This window comes from Palaemon carinicauda, chromosome 29 (genome assembly GCF_036898095.1).
Source record: "Palaemon carinicauda isolate YSFRI2023 chromosome 29, ASM3689809v2, whole genome shotgun sequence".
In the NCBI taxonomy this organism is placed as follows: domain Eukaryota; kingdom Metazoa; phylum Arthropoda; class Malacostraca; order Decapoda; family Palaemonidae; genus Palaemon; species Palaemon carinicauda.
Window position 1 is genome coordinate 90578117 of NC_090753.1, and position 18189 is coordinate 90596305.

Genomic DNA, 18189 nt, shown 5'->3' on the forward strand with positions numbered 1-18189 from the left:
ACACATGCGATAGGTGAGCAGTCGGTGTTGTTTACCTTGACAAATTCAGTTAAAATTACCTGCAAGATGGAGTGGCAACTTATCTGGAGTGGTTCGAGCCAATGGTACCATTTCTTGGCGGATTTTCCCCTGAAACTAAGGGTTGAAATCTGGTACAAAGAGCAGGATGACCCAAAGAACGCTGACTACGAGTCCATCACATTTGTTTCTGGTCTGCTGAGCGTCGGCAAGTACACTGGAGGGACTGCTGGTGACGGATGGGAAGCTCCATTTTCAAAGAGGATAGTTTCCAGCCCAGAGAATTCCACTTGTTTGCCATTCTTTTATTCACCAGGACCATGCGTTGCTAATGGACTACCGGATTATGAAACCCAGCTTGAAGCGCAAAATGGCACAGCAAGGAATATTGCAAAGTCGTATTACTGGTTTACTGAAGATCAGGGACTTAAGCAAACCATTGTTCAGAAGATCTATCTGTATGTGACACGCCAGTAGGTCATCTACTGATCATTAAAAAAATTAAGGATACAGATCCAAAAAGAATCTAGGTGATATATGTAATATTCATTTCTCTTACATCAATTCGTTGAGTACAGCTCAGGAAAACTAAATTCAAATAGAATTAAACCATTGTTCAGACGACCTATCTGTATGTGACACGCCAGTAGGTCTACAGATCATTACGAGAAACAATGATACAAAACCAAAAAGAACCTAAGCGATAAGTGTAATATCTATTTCTCTTACATCAATACATTTCAGCTTAGGAAAACAAAACTAAAATAGAATAAATTCTCAAAATAGAATCAATAGATGGCTAAGAGTATTCTAGATTATTCAAAGTATGAGTATCCAAAGGTCATGGACAGAGAAATAGTTGTATTATATGAGCTTTCAGTTTTGTACAGAGTGTATTAACCTTTCTAAAAGTTTCATGTTTTCGGAAATGAGTAATCGTCTATTTTCACATTGAGGTGGAAATTTCCACAAATCTAATGGTGTCAGCATATCGATGGAAGTAGAATGTTTCCCTTGCTTATGGCGATGCCAGTATAGCTTAGGTCGTTGTTCCACTTAATTGGAGCCCGTCTGAGGGTGTCCTAGCTGTGCAAGTGTATTAATCTTATAAAATAAAGATGCGGAAAGTTCCATTGTGTCATTAATGTCCGTAAGCATGGGACATGAGTAACATATGTGCATTAAAATCTTTTTTAAATGAAACTATATATTTTTCTTATTTTCGTTCCAAAGTCATTTCAAAACTATGGTTTGACCACAGCTAATTATAATGGCCATATGTGCAAAATTCTTCATTATATATGGATCTGTTTAAACTTGTGCATAGAGAATAATTACATGGGTGCATGTGCTCACACACAAACACACACACTTACACACACATATGGTATATATATATATATATATATATATATATATATATATATATATATATGTATATATACATAAATATAAGTATAAATATATATATATACATATATATATATGTATATGTAAATACAGTATATATACTATATATATATATATATATATATATATATATATATACATATATATATATAGATATATATATATATATATATATATATATATTTATATATATATATAATCATATATATATATATATATGTATATAATCATATATTTGTATATATATACATATATATATATATATATATATATATATATATATATATATATATATATTGGTAGTGAAGCGAGTATTGCAATATGTAGATGGAATAATGCAAGTCTTGATGTAAAAGAGGGTCTTTGCAAGGGCATATTATGATTCCATTGGCTGCTCAACATCTTTATGGATCGAGCAATCTGAGAGAACAGGTAAGAAGACAGTAAATATGAATTATATCCTGCCTGGGGTTGTGAAGAGAAACTACAATAACTGGTGAAAGGATTCAAAAGTTTCTGCAAGAAAGTTGTTACAACTAACTGCGATTGTGAGTAAGGTAATAAGAGTATATGGGAACAAGGAAGAACCAGTAATGCACAGCATTATCAAGGGTGGGAATGGAACTCAGTAACCTATATGAGAGGAAGATGAAGAGATGCGAGTCACAGAATAGGAGAATGATTGAATGAAGGGAAGGTTGAATCAACTTTACTTTACAGAAGTAAATTATGGATTTTGGATGTAAATGAAAGAAATTTTAAATAATTGCATCATCTTCGCGGTGCAGTTATCAGGAATTAATAATTCATGCAACCATACTGGGGTCTTGCCCTGATAAAATAAAAGGGAAAATAACTTACTTGAACGTGTAACAACCATAAGCAATGCAGAAGTGTGATTTCTTACATTGGATAAAAAATGTGCAAGTTACCCAGTAACAGTAAACAGAAAACGCTAGAATTTTACTATCATAGAAAGCTTGATCATATTGAGGGGTTACTAATATATTACGTAATGTTCATGAATAAATATTAGACAGCATAGGTAACTAAATATGCTAAATAAGAATCATTTGTAATTGTTTAACAAATATAATCATTATAATTGCTATTATTATCATTATTATTTTATCAACATTTTTATTATGGGAAAATTTGAATGAGAGAAAACTATAGAACAATGCTATGTCAACTAAATAAATCGAAAAAGAATAATTTCAGGGAAATCTAGATTAATCCGCCAAAAAAAAGAAGATATTACCATGTTAAAAGGAACTCCGGAGCATATATATAAATCCATACAAGCAGATCAATCAAACAAAAAAAAAGTTCATTCCACGTGGCAGATCTAAAATGATATATATCTCATTTTTCTGCAGCATAACTCTGGCATCAGAATCTCTTTTTTTATTAACTTACACTGCAATACATTTAAAAAAAGGTCTAATCTCTTAATCCACATCCGTGAAGCGCTAAAAACAAAATGAATCTCTGCAGAATATTGTATTGCCGGAATTTATAAACCATTTGGAAAATACATCAGAAATCGTATCGACAAATAATCATTTTCGAAATACATACAATCATATACTGTATACATGCGCTCGCACACACTCTCACACACACACACATATGTATATATATATATATATATATATATATATATATATATATATATACCTTTCTTCGTGGCGAAGTGGTTTAGTCACTGTCTATACAAGTTTGCCGGACCAGGGTTTGACTCCCGGCCGGTCACAAGCTCTTGTCTTTGTGTGATTTCGCCTGGGGCTCTGATCCCGAGGTCGTAAAGAGAATCCAGACATTAATGTATCAAAAATACATACGGCTTATTTGAATATATATATATATATATATATATATATATATATATATATATATATATATATACCAAAGCCTTTGAACATAAGCTAGTTACAACTCAAAGAGCTATGGAAAAATAATGACGTGATTAACGCTAAGGGGCAAAAAAAGAGCAACATAGATACGAGAGCAAACTCAAGAAGAAAATATTTTAACATGTAAGAAAAAAAATGAAGATGGGCAGGACATGTAATGACAAAGAGAGGTAATAGAAAGACATTAATAAAAAAGAATAGGTACCTAGATTGCAAATGAAGCAGGGGATGGAAGAGAAGACGATGGATTAACAAAGAAAATTTTCGGGGATAAAGTGGCGTAGAAAAACCATAAACAGACGCTAGTGGAGGGCCATGTATGAGGCCTTTGTTCTACAGTGGACTAGTAACGGATGATGATGATGATGATTTATATGAGAAATCAACAACAAATGCAGCCGTTTCTAGTCAACTGCAGGACAAAGGCCTCAGGCATGTCTTTATTGATGGCTGGGGTTAGGCCAGATTCCTTCGCCAAACTGGTTAACTGTGGATTCGTTATGATGGGAAACTGGTCTGATCGCTACAGCAAACAAACCTATTTAATGAGAGAGAGAGAGAGAGAGAGAGAGAGAGAGAGAGAGAGAGAGAGAGAGAGAGAGAGTGAGAGAGAGAGAGAGAGAGAGAGAGAGGTTGCATCTTCACTAAAATACTGAGTATTCTCCTGACAATGGCAATGAGTCGCAATGGAGAGAGAGAGAGAGAGAGAGAGAGAGAGAGAGAGAGAGAGAGAGAGAGAGAGAGAGAGAGAGAGAGAGGGGGGGGGCAATGAACCACAATGAGACCTGTAAATCAAGAGGGACGTTTGTAAATATTGTGATAGACCCCATCTTTAGATTATAAAGGATATTGATGCAAAAAAAAAAAATATTTAAAGTTAACAAAGGTAAATAAATAATGATAAGTCACCAATCAGAAATAAAAAAAAAAGTAATAAAAGAATATAAATTATACAGTATAAAACTAGTGAACATGAAAGAATAATTTCAATGTATATAGATGAAACCAAAATAAAGCAGAAGATAGAAAGACCATACAGTACATCATAAAAAAAAAGAAGATAAAACTGTGTCCTTCCTTTCATGGTATTCGAGTCCTTATCAATTCTATCCAGTGATATACAACTTGCCTCTGCGTATCAACAACATACGCTTCATTGTGCGTTGCTATTCAACGCTGGTTTATCCTAAACGACCAGAATTTGTGCACAGTACCCAATCCATTCCGCGCCAGTAGGCTAAATGAAAATGCCTGACCGCAAATATCAAAAAGCATAGCATATCCCATTGCAACACAAACGTCAATGTATCAATAGAAAATAAAGAAATAAATATAGAAATAAATATTCTTTTTGAAACTGTTAGCAAAGTTTTTGCAACCACATTTTTTTCCACCAAAATCGGAATCATTTTGCTGCAAAAGGGGTCAGCTGTGAACAATGCCAACTCGACTGACATAAGAGTCTGAAATATGGCGATGATACATAACAGTTTCTCTTCCAGGTGAACAACTGGTATAATTATTTCATTAAGTGGTGCATGATCAAAGAGAGGAGGGGGAGTGGCTTTTAGGGGAATAGGAGGGGGAGGAGGAGGAGGAGGGAAGGGGGGATGTCCCCTTCTAAATCTAGAATCATGTGGCCTAAGATGGGCGAATTGCAATTTATTTAAAATGTTTTTACCCCAGAATAATTATACGCAATTTGTCCTCAATTTTACCGTTTTTGTCAGTACAAATGACTGTATTTAGCTATGAAAGGCAGTTTACCAGAGTACAGAGACAGATGCTAAAGAGTTTGAAAGGGAGGTTAAATTGTTTTTCCTTCTTTTACTGCAAACCATGAACTACAGCAATCAACTTCCCCGCACCCCTGCTGAGCTCAGGAGACCCTAGAGGAAATTTGAAAGACTAAACAGAAAAATACATTTCCATGTCGCTGGTCAAGAAATTTAAGCAATGCATCTGAAATGGGATTATATAGTTTTTTTTTAATATGCCTATTCATATTAAATGACTTTCATTCAACTGATGTTCTTTTAAGGCCGGTTTACATAGGAATAGTTTACTCAGCAAACTATCCCCGTGCAAAGGTAAATTGTCCTCGTGCAAACGCTTACTATTCTGGAAAGTCTACTTGCCGCTAGTTACTGGCGACAGTGAACTATCCCAGTGCAAACCAGCCTTTACGCAATATAATGATTAACCAAATAAACTCTGACTGCGGCCTCTCATCTTTACCTAACCACCCAGTACGGTTCGACATACTAATTCCGCTCGAACTCGTTAGTTCCTTAGGTCGCTGTAACCTCACTATCCCTGTGGCCTAAGGATGAGGGATTAAGGGAGCCTATAGGTCTATCTGCTAAGTCACCAGCCGCCATTGCCTATTCATCCTTGGTTCTAGTTTGAGTGGAGATGGGGCATGTGCTCTGATCATATGTATATATGGTCTGTCTCTAGGGTATTATCCTGCTTAATGAGGCAATATCACCGTCCCTTGCCTTTGTCATTCATGAGCGGTCTTTAAACCTTTGAAACACCTCGCTTTGGAGGAGTGTACCCAGCCATACCCTTACTGTACGATGAGTTCCTTTATTTAGCCCTGTCCACCATCTCTGCCATGTCTCCCTACAATATCTGTTTTAGTCACTCGCCATGAAGTAATATAGTGACAGGGTGCATTTCTTTGCAGTGAGGTGTATCAGGGAATTTTGAGTCGACTGTACATAATTTGCTTCCTATGTCAAAAATGTTCTGAGGAAATTAACCAGTCGTTTGTCTGAATGATATTTCCAAAATCTATTCAAAAAGAGAAGTTTAAATACTGACTGCTTAGTAGAGAGGGGTTAATTAAGTTGTTAATTTAAATCACGAAGAAAAGGTGGTCGAGTCCAGTGAATGATGAGTTGCTCCGTGATGAATTAATTATTGAAATTTATTTCTGGAGGTTTTACATTCGTTTCATTTCTTGCATTTTAAAATAAGAATTCTGACAGCCCGAATCTTTTTAACAGATGTCGGCGCTCCCAATAGCGTCCAGAATTGTACGGCAGAGAGAGAGAGAGAGAGAGAGAGAGAGAGAGAGAGAGAGAGAGAGAGAGAGAGAGAGAGAGAGACCTCTCCGCCTCTCAGTTTTAGGATCAGAAAAAAATGGTGAGAAATTGTGAGGGGAAAAAAAGGAGAAAGGCGAGCAGGAAACAAAAAGGATTTCCTGGTGAGAACGAACGAAATGGCAGGTTAGAATTGGTGGAAATAAGACCTCTTATGTGACCTGACACTTTGGAAAAGAAGAGTAGATGTGAAGAATTTTCTTCACTCTTCTTCTTTTAATCGTATTTTTAGCTCTCTTCTACTAATACTATAGCTACCCCTTAAACATTCTCTCCTACATCTAGTTTTCTTTAACGAAACATAGGAAGGACTATTCTAAACTTAAACTTGTTGACAGTGGCGCACGCCATGCTCGTGATGTCACAGCGTAGATACGCACGTTAGAGGGCCTTAGTGTAACCACGGCGTATGTTGGTTCTTTCCTTAAACTACTTGGGTCGAGATTAAATTCCTAAACTGCATTTTTTATATAAATTCCAATACTGCTGAATTAATGCATCTTATATTTCTCAATACCAATTAAGGTTTGTTAATTTTAAGATGTATGCCCATCGTACCAGTCCATTGCTAATTAATCATTTTAAATATTAATTTTTAGCAAGCCAGAATAGGTAGGATTGTTGTATATATAACCTCCCTCAGAGCAGCAAGATTTATTTGAGTATTTAGTACAAAATCCTGCCTCCTCTGCACTCCTTGCAACAATATATTGCCCTGTCCTGAAGTCCCGATATGGCAACCCCAATGGATTACCATGCGCATCAAGCTCCTCACCTGTCTGGAAAGGTGAAGCCAGGTGATCTCTTCGACCGTAGGGTCGAGCCCATTCATCAAGAAGCTACACTGGCCTACTGATCTGCTGGGTCAGTGACTCCGTGCACTTCTGGCTCACCCCCCCTCCCCTCTCTCCCAAAACTCGACTCACAAAGGATTGCTGCCGGTCGGAGAGATTGAGAAGAAGAGGACCCTGGGATACCATAGTTGTAGCCAACGAGGATTCTTGGGGTGAGCCAGGCAATAGTGCAACGTGCCAATTAGTGCAACCAGGTCAACAGCTATCACGGGCATAGGACTGATCTTCAAAGGAGTGCAGGTACTACATCAATGGCCATTTAGTTTTCCCCCATTTTTTATTAGCTTAGACTAATTTTAACTTTATAGGGAACCTGGCTAATTACAATATTCGGACTGTGTGCGGTGGGATTGTGTGTATATATTTTTTTTTCTATACAATTTTTTGCCTTTTGAGACTAACATAGTCTCTGGGTCAAGTGGGCCACGTGCCAGACCCCATTTTGATTTTGATTGTTGCAGACCACGTGTCTAACTAACTAATTTTCATCATTTTGAATTGCATTTTTATGAATCCATTCTGTCTTTGTTAAGATGTCCGTTTTGTTTCAATGTAAATTTGTGAATAAATCAATATTAGATTAATCAAACCTCCTTAGTATTTTTGCTCCCTCATTTATTTTAATGTGTGAAATGAATAGTTGATCACGGGACAAAATACCCAATATTTAAAGAGTAAGTCTATAGGTGGTAACAGCGAGAAACTTTGTATTAATATATTTGCTTCGAAGGTAAAGATCCTTATCTTTAAACTTTTAAACTACTTTACATCACTGCTCCCATTTTGGATTTTGTCTTAATTACATTAACGTAAAATAACTGTCCAGCATTTCATTGGGGTAGCTGGGACGGAGCCGGAACAGAGCCTGAGAATGAGATGACTATAGACCTGACAAAGCTAGAGTAGGCCATAAATTATTGCAAATTCTACGTGTGGAGTTCTTCGGCCTCTGGACAGTAAATTTCCCTTTTGTATTTTAGAGTGATGGTTTGTGAATTGTGACAGTAAAGTATTAGCAGGGTGTTTGTGCCCCGAGAGTAAGTGCTCATATCCTCCCGTGTTGAACTTTATGTAACTGTTATAAGGAGACTTTCCCGGACTAAGTTCCCACTCAGAACATAAGCATCAAAAAATTCTCCACACGAGTGGTCCTTCGAACCGGATCTTTTACCTTTGACTTATGAAGCATTAACGTAATTAATCAGCTTGATTAAGCATATAGTAACTCGCTATATCACTTACCCACACGCACACAGCCAGTTTGTCGAATGTGTAATGCCCAGACTTTAATTGGGAAGAGAAATTTTTAATCAACATGATCTTTTTGTATCGACCACGTGTTTAAGGAAAGAACTACGTAACCAGGTTAATTTGTTGCTTGAATGTTCTCTACAGAAAGACTAGAATTTGTCGTAGGAACTTCACTTTATCTCGGATCCGTTCACCCACGTGTGGCGGAATCCACTTATACCAGAAAGTTCTAAGCTACTTGAACTAAGGTTTTTTGTTGTTCAGACGCCCGTGTTTACTGCTCAGCTAGAGCGCCGGTGTGCCCGTTCTGTCAACTAATTTTGCTTGCTAAGCATCTAATTTGTAACATTTTGTACCTTGGTCTACCTTCCTTTGTGTCGTTTACCTTCCCTAACCAAATTTAACTTTTCTAACTAACGTTTCCAGTATACCTAGCACATGTCCTTGTCCTAAAGAGCGAATTGGCGCAACATAATTTTAAGTGTTCTTACGAGTAACGTAGAAACTTAACCCCAACTTCAAGTCCGTTTCATTCCACGTGTTTGTTCCGAGATGGCGGATCTTGTCTACAGCCCAAACTAAGGGTGCATAATTGTTTGCTACCGTAAGTGAATTACTGCGGGTAGTTCATTTAATTTCCTTTAGCGAGGAGATATTATTTGTCCTTTAGCGACGATATTTTTGTTTTACCTCCGCGTGAGGGAAATTTCATTTTGTTTAGCCTCCACGAGAGTGCTCTTTAAAGTCGCTGCCTTGTGCGCCAATCTACATTTTGGGTAGTTCAGTGGTCGCCTTAGTGAGCCCGTAATTGTGAAATCGTCACAACAGTGTCAGCCTCGACCTGTTATTTTAACTTTTAACTTGAATCTTTGCATTCATAAGCCCATGTGCTTTCTAATATGTTCTACTTTGAAGTAAATTGATTAGTCATTATCGCCACGTGCGTATATAATTCATTTTAGTAAAGTGTTTAACGTCACGTGACCTGGGCATCGTCTGCTTTGTTAGGCCCCAGTCAATTTGAATTTTAAAGTAGTTTTGTTATTTACCTTTGTGTTGTCATTCAACCATTTTTCTCATCATGAGTAAATTTAAATGTTCAATTACCATGCTATTAAATTTGTAAAGTTTCATTTTCATGATCTTTTGAAATTCAGTTACCCCTTATTTGCTTTTACGAATCCGTTCATCAATCATGGTCATTCCAAGATGGCGGACTTCATGTTTAACGTAAACAACCCTCCACCGCCTAAGGCGGAAACGCTTAGCCCCGAGGAGATTAATGCTAAGCTTGAGGAACAGGAATTAACATTCACCTTTGTTTGTGAGGACGCAGACCTAGCGCTTCATGCTCTCGCTTCAGTAGATTTTCCCAACATGGGTCCTGAAGCCGTGGGTCATTTTAAAAGTGAAATTAGTAAAGTAAAAGACGAACTTTGCGATTACAAGAATTTTTGGAGACGTCATTACGACCATCCTATTGTCAAATTAAATTATCCCGTACTTGCTGCCTGTTCGAGTAAAGTTGAGATTGCTTTTAATAGCCTCATGGCTCATCCCAATTTAATAATTAAAGATAATCAATCGTGTTCCTCTTCAAGGGTAAAACCTTCAGCGACACGTCCTGTTGTAAATGTTATTAACGATCCCCTAGTTGGTCCTTTTAATGTTTCAGCAGTCAAGCACAATACTCATAATTTTGTCTCAATTCCTCAACCTGTAAAATCATCACATTTCAATACTATGTTGCCAACACGGCACACAATTAGTAATTTTGCGTCAGCCCCACCTGCTCTGTCCTCGTCTCCAAACCTTAAGCCACCAGCGTTCAATCGCCCTCAACCCCCTTTGTCTTTGTCGCCGGTGACAGTCCGTCCCGGAGGAAATACCAATCACAGTCTTGTCATGGACGCCCCAAGTGGTAGCGCAAATACCACTCAACCTAACCATGTGCTTGAAGGCCAGCAGAGGCCTACACCGGTAAAGTCAGTCATTGAAACCGTACCATCCCATGGACCAGTGCTCACGTTGCCTGACTGTCCAGTTCTTAAGCCCGTGACTTCCGCTCTAACCCGTGTTGACGCTAAAACATCCATGTCAAAATTTGAAACCCGCTCTCAGAATGAGGCGCGTGATCGCAAGGTTAAGACTTTAGCAGTCAGAAAGGAACCTTTTGCGCTGACGGCGGATTTAGCGAAGGTCACACATGTAGACCTAGCACCGGAGCTTAGAGCCTGTTTACAAATAACTTTGCTTAAGGATAACGGTACCATGAACATCATTCATTGTTTTCATTCACTTTTGTATGGCACAACTGTAAGCAATTATTATTATTGCCAAGTCGTACAGCAGCCTTTTTTCAGCCAATCCCTTGCTTTAACTTCAAAGCGTGAATTTAATTTTTGCCTTGACAACTTGTCATGTTGCTATAATCCCCCTGACATCCTTCAGCTCGTGCTGAATATAAGCTTTGTTTTTAATGTTCACCTTGCAAACATCTCCCTTGAAGATGACATCCAAGACCTTAGCTGTCAGAAATACGATGTCCCCATGGACCTAGTTCGTCTCACTTTGTCATTCAAACTAGAGTCAGATGATTTTTCAAATTTTAACGCTGAGAATAAGGTAACTTTTCTCCCTTTGTCACTCGACGAATTCAAAGCTTTCATCACGATCATGCCAGTCACTTTATAAGTAAAATCATTTCATGTAAAACGTTGGGTGTCAGACCGGGATTGGGATTCACCCCCATAATTTTTAATTTGTCACATTGGCCGGACTTGTTGCTGAACTCGACCGTAATTGGCTTACGTTTTGTTTGCTCTATCCGTACCCCTAGGGTGGGAAGAATTGAGTATTTTTAATCGTTTAATTATTATTGCATTGTACGTTTAAAGTTAAAACTGATCATATGCTTAACTTAGCACTTCCGTGAAGCATTGCCTGCGTGGTTCAATATTCCCCAAATTCACGTGAAAGCATAACTTTGACTCGATTGATTTTAATTAACGCTAACAGCGTTTTGTTAACTTTAAACGGACGTGGTGTGAAGAACGACTTCACTCTTCATTCAGCCAGTAAGCTTATCTCACTCATACTAACAAGTAGTTGAATCACATTTGCCGGAACTAACCCCTCTCCCTTTTTTCTCCCCTTTATCCCCAGGGTGTGAAGAATTTTCTTCACTCTTCTTCTTTTAATCGTATTTTTAGCTCTCTTCTACTAATACTATAGCTACCCCTTAAACATTCTCTCCTACATCTAGTTTTCTTTAACGAAACATAGGAAGGACTATTCTAAACTTAAACTTGTTGACAGTGGCGCACGCCATGCTCGTGACGTCACAGCGTAGAAACGCACGTTAGAGGGCCTTAGTGTAACCACGGCGTATGTTGGTTCTTTCCTTAAACTACTTGGGTCGAGATTAAATTCCTAAACTGCATTTTTTATATAAATTCCAATACTGCTGAATTAATGCATCTTATATTTCTCAATACCAATTAAGGTTTGTTAATTTTAAGATGTATGCCCATCGTACCAGTCCATTGCTAATTAATCATTTTAAATATTAATTTTTAGCAAGCCAGAATAGGTAGGATTGTTGTATATATAACCTCCCTCAGAGCAGCAAGATTTATCTGAGTATTTAGTACAAAATCCTGCCTCCTCTGCACTCCTTGCAACAATATATTGCCCTGTCCTGAAGTCCCGATATGGCAACCCCAATGCATTACCGTGCGCATCAAGCTCCTCACCTGTCTGGAAAGGTGAAGCCAGGTGATCTCTTCGACCGTAGGGTCGAGCCCATTCATCAAGAAGCTACCCTGGCCTACTGATCTGCTGGGTCAGTGACTCCGTGCACTTCTGGCTCACCCCCCCCCCCCCCCTCTCTCCCAAAACTCGACTCACAAAGGATTGCTGCCGGTCGGAGAGATTGAGAAGAAGAGGACCCTGGGATACCATAGTTGTAGCCAACGAGGATTCTTGGGGTGAGCCAGGCAATAGTGCAAGTGCCAATTAGTGCAACCAGGTCAACAGCTATCACGGGCATAGGACTGATCTTCAAAGGAGTGCAGGTACTACATCAATGGCCATTTAGTTTTCCCCCATTTTTTATTAGCTTAGACTAATTTTAACTTTATAGGGAACCTGCTAATTACAATATTCGGACTGTGTGCGGTGGGATTGTGTGTATATATTTTTTTTTCTATACAATTTTTTGCCTTTTGAGACTAACATAGTCTCTGGGTCACGTGGGCCACGTGCCAGACCCCATTTTGATTTTGATTGTTGCAGACCACGTGTCTAACTAACTAATTTTCATCATTTTGAATTGCATTTTTATGAATCCATTCTGTCTTTGTTAAGATGTCCGTTTTGTTTCAATGTAAATTTGTGAATAAATCAATATTAGGTTAATCAAACCTCCTTAGTATTTTTGCTCCCTCATTTATTTTAATGTGTGAAATGAATAGTTGATCACGGGACAAAATACCCAATATTTAAAGAGTAAGTCTATAGGTGGTAACAGCGAGAAACTTTGTATTAATATATTTGCTTCGAAGGTAAAGATCCTTATCTTTAAACTTTTAAACTACTTTACATCACTGCTCCCATTTTGGATTTTGTCTTAATTACATTAACGTAAAATAACTGTCCAGCATTTCATTGGGGTAGCTGGGACGGAGCCGGAACAGAGCCTGAGAATGAGATGACTATAGACCTGACAAAGCTAGAGTAGGCCATAAATTATTGCAAATTCTACGTGTGGAGTTCTTCGCCTCTGGACAGTAAACTTCCCTTTTGTATTTTAGAGTGATGGTTTGTGAATTGTGACAGTAAAGTATTAGCAGTGTGTTTGTGCCCCGAGAGTAAGTGCTCATATCCTCCCGTGTTGAACTTATGTAACTGTTATAAGGAGACTTTCCCGGACTAAGTTCCCACTCAGAACATAAGCATCAAAAAATTCTCCACAGTAGACGACCTGGTGAAGGGTAACAGAAAATGGGCCTCTGAGAAAAAATCCACTGCAAGAGTTCTTGCGGACGCAACGCGAAGGAAGGAAGCACTAATAGTAACGGGTTTGTGTGTTAATGGGTGTATGCGAAAGGGTTAAAAACAAAGGGAGCTTGTAACACTGGAATGAGTGAGGGTTATGTAACTGTTTCATGTCATTGTAACACGGAAAGAGGGCCAGGTGAAGATATTTCAAGTGTAGTTTCGAAATGAAGTGTTCTTACGTTTAAGAGAAGGGCAAGGGCTGCTTTAGACTGGTTTGGTGCATAGCATATGAGAGAGAGAGAGAGAGAGAGAGAGAGAGAGAGAGAGAGAGAGAGAGAGAGAGAGAGAGAGAGAGAGAGAGAGAGGGGAGTATTCCCCTCAAAACAACTATTTTCTGTGAATGAATTTGTCTCAGAAAACGGCAAACGGTATAGGGGGTAACCACGATAGAATATTTGATTTATGACTAACACGCTAAATATGTTAATTTTTACAGCGTATACATTCTGTAAGGAAGATATATAAAATGTTTATCTATCAAATATATTGGTAAATAAAGTTAGCATCACCTGACTATCTTAACACAATATAATGCTACAGCTGTAGAGTTATTGGATCCTTTGACTGGCCAAATATTACTGCATTGGATCATCCTCCTGTTAAGGCTCATTCTTCCTCTAGCAACTCATACACAAAATAGTCTGGCATATTTTTCATAGATCCTTTTCTTTCCTATTACACCTGAACTACCAGTATTATAAAAAATTCTTCTTCAATAAAAGGGTTAACTACTGCACTGTAATTGTTCACTGCTTACCTACTTGGTAAGGATAGAAGAGACTCTTTAGCTATGATAAGCAGCTCTACCAGAAGGACACTCCAAAATCAAACCATTGTTCTCAGTCTTGGGTAGTGTCATAGCATCTATACCATGGGTTTTCACTGTCTTAGAGTAGAGTTCTCTTGCTTGAGGCTACCGTACACTTAAGCAAACTATTACATAGCTTTTCTTGTTTCCTTTCCTCCCTGGGCTATTTTCCATATTGGAGCCATCGGGCTTATAGCATCCTACTCTTCCAACTAGGAATATAGCTTAGCTAGTACTAATATTTAAGCATAAATGTTTCAAATATCATTGCCTTCTCTCTCTCTCTCTCTCTCCTCTCTCTCTCTCTTCTCTCTCTCTCTCTCTCTCTCTCTCTCTCTCGACAGCCAACAGGAGAGAATTACCTTAAATGTTGAAAATAGGGTGAAAAAAATATCAAATGATTTATGAATGGATTACAATGTCATATATACAATACACCCCAAACTTATTTCAAGATATATTATCCACCCCCAAACAGCCCCCCCCCCCCCCAAAAAAAAAAAAAAAAAAAAAAAGATCCAGTATGAAATCCATCAAATTTTGAAAAAAAAAAAAAAAAAATATGAAATAAAAACCTAAAAATACAGATTGAAATCGCGTAGAACTGAAATGCAAATTACCATCAGTCAACGGAACAAAATATTGAAATACCTAAAGGTAATAAAAACATAGAATATTCAGTAAACAATACGACGAGTTCCGAGTCGAGGTCAAAGGTCAAGCATTAAATAAACCAGGTCATTTGAGAGATAGTATACAAAACTCAATGAATATCATACGACATTTCCCATGAATACACCAGAGTCCACAGTGAGCTAAGCACGCAGAATTGGTTAAATGAATACCATTTATAAATAAAGAAAATCAAAGGAAAATATATAGGCATAATAGAATATGTTGGAATACCAATCAACCCCGCGCCCAATTAACTATTTTTTTTTTTTTAATCAAAACAAGTTTTTATGTCAATATGTAACTGTTGTCGTTTTAAATGTTTTTTTTTCATTGTACGCAACACAATGATTTTTGTCAATAAAAATATAAGCTCAAAAGCCCTCTTCACTGTGATTAATCGTAAGCATATATTTTTTGCAATTATTGTTGTCAAAACTATTATTATTAGTAGTAGTATTATTATTATTATTGCATGTATACGCGACCCGTCAAAAATTACTTTTAAATATTTACATACACACAAGCACACCCCTCTCAACAGGGCATGACTACCTCCTCTTCCCCCTACCTGAGGGATGGAAAAAAGCTGCGAGTGATCGATATATATATATATATATATATATATATGTGTGTGTGTGTGTGTGTGTGTGTGTGTGTGTGTGTGTGTGTGTGTGTACCCAGACGCTTGCTCTTTATCATATAAGGGAGATTATTATCATTATTACCTGAAAGGAGGCTATGTTTTACCGTCTGTTTGTGTGTGTGTTTGTTTGCGAACAGCTTCCTGGCAACAATCTTAATCGTAGAGTAACGAAATCTGCAGGAAATGATTACATTTTGGAAGGTCAAGATCAAAGGTCAAGGTCAGGGTCAAGCAAAATGTCAATTCACGTCACATCGTTGAGAGAGACTTCAAATGTGGTTCATATTTGAGTGTATGAAAATCCACGCCAATAAATATATGTTAAGGTCACAGGTCAAGGTCAAGATAGAGCAAAACGTAGAAAAATAAGCTGCCGCGGCGGAGGTCTGCTCTTTACATGGTGCCCCTCTACTTATTATTATTGTTCTGTAAAATTGTACCATTTATCTACCCCGAAATTTGTGAGATACTTTTCATGTTCTAATTCAAACGGAATAAAGCAAAAATTCCACTAATTTTGTTAAGCTTTGCTCACGTAAAAGAATGTGTGTATCCTATTCTCTCTCTCTCTCTCTCTCTCTCTCTCTCTCTCTCTCTCTCTCTCTCTCTCTCTCTCTCTCTCTCTCTCTCTCTCTCTCTCTCTCCCAACATGAAAATTGATGAGTCTTGGTTAAAATAAAACAAATTAACAAAATCATCATCACATTGTTTGAATAAACGAATGAATGAGTGAATAATAATTCAAATTAAGCCCCAGATAATTTCTAACCCAATTTAAACATTTCCTTCAAAGTAGAAACGATAACATAGCATGGCCTCTGCTGCAAACGAAACATTTAGTAAATCAAGTAACTCACTGATCAAAGAATTCCTATGCAAGCAAACGCCTCGTTGCTTCAACTCTCATAAAATAACCATCAATAAATTCCGAATGCTTAATCGCATGTCACTTATTTCATGCAATCACCAAAGCGACTTTCATACCATCACCCAAAAATCCCGTATTATTTCTTTTCACCGAAATGTGTGAGTGTGGTGTCAATTTTTTTCCCCAAGGTACCATAAATCAACGTCTACTACCATTGATGACCGCAAGACACGTGGCGTTCAGAATTACGATTGTTATTCATTCTCATTCATCCTCTTTATTCTTTTTCTCCATTCCCTTTACCCTATTTGAAAATGCCAAGATTATAAGGTCTTTGGTACACCATTAAGAATAACTACAAGGCAGATGGCATTCACTTCTAAAGAAGCTACCAGTGAAACTAAAATTTTACGAACGATGGATCTTTTGAACACGTTTAAAAGCCTTCTTCTTTAAAGGCGAGAAAACTAATATACCGAAGCCTTGATCAAATTCATATCACTGATACATAAAGCAAAGGTATTTTAATTTTACAAACTACAAAGAGACTTTATGATCCTTTGACCGACCATGATAGACTCCCAACATATTTTCCAAGCCCGTGTGCATTATTAAAAGGGGTCGACATGTTGCTGGTGAGCATTCTGTGTAGGTGCATCGTAAGCTTTGTTAGCGGAGGAGTATCATGGGTTTTTAAGTAGTTAAGGTATAAGTAAGGCAGTGATTATTGTGTTTCCTTTCGGTGGATATACAGTGTATATATATATATATATATATATATATATATACACAGTATACACTGTATGTATATATATATATATATATATATATATATATATACACACACACAAACACAAGCCACATATATATATAGGTACATATATACTTATATATATATATATATATATATATATATATATACATATATATATATATATATAAATATATCTACAAATATATATATATATATTATATATATATATATATATTACTTATATATATATATATATATATATATATATATATATATATATATATATATATATATATATATGTATATATATATATATATATATATATATATATATATATATCTACAAAACAATAACAACAACCAATGCAGTCGTTTCTATTCCACTGCAGGTCAAATACCTTAGACATGTCAATTCATGTCTACAAGTTTGGCCAAATTTCATCACCACACTAGCCACTGCAGATTGGTGACGGTGGGAGATTTTCGTCTGGTCTCTCACAGCAAACCAAACTGTTATGGGTGGACCTAACTAGTACAGCTTAGCTACATCATGGAGATGAGCCAACCTTTAACTACGATAAGGTATCCACACTCAGAAAGTGTGTGTATATATATCTATATATATATATATATATATATATATATATATATATATATATATACATATATATACTGTATATATATATATATATATATATATACTGTATATATATATATATATGTGTGGTGTGTATATATATATATATATATATATATATATATATATATATATATATGTGTGTGTATATATATATATATATATATATATATATATATATATA

General features: G+C 36.8%; 1 protein-coding gene across 1 annotated transcript in view; it reads left to right on the forward strand.

Moving 5' to 3' along the window:
* Positions 1-595, forward strand: part of LOC137622716 (uncharacterized) — a 24456-nt gene extending 23861 nt beyond the window's left edge. The window contains exon 5 of the mRNA XM_068353308.1: positions 1-595. This exon is cut by the window's left edge and continues 161 nt beyond it. Coding sequence (XP_068209409.1) covers positions 1-495 — 495 coding nt within the window. The 3' untranslated portion in view covers positions 496-595.
* Positions 596-18189: the final 17594 nt, after the last annotated feature.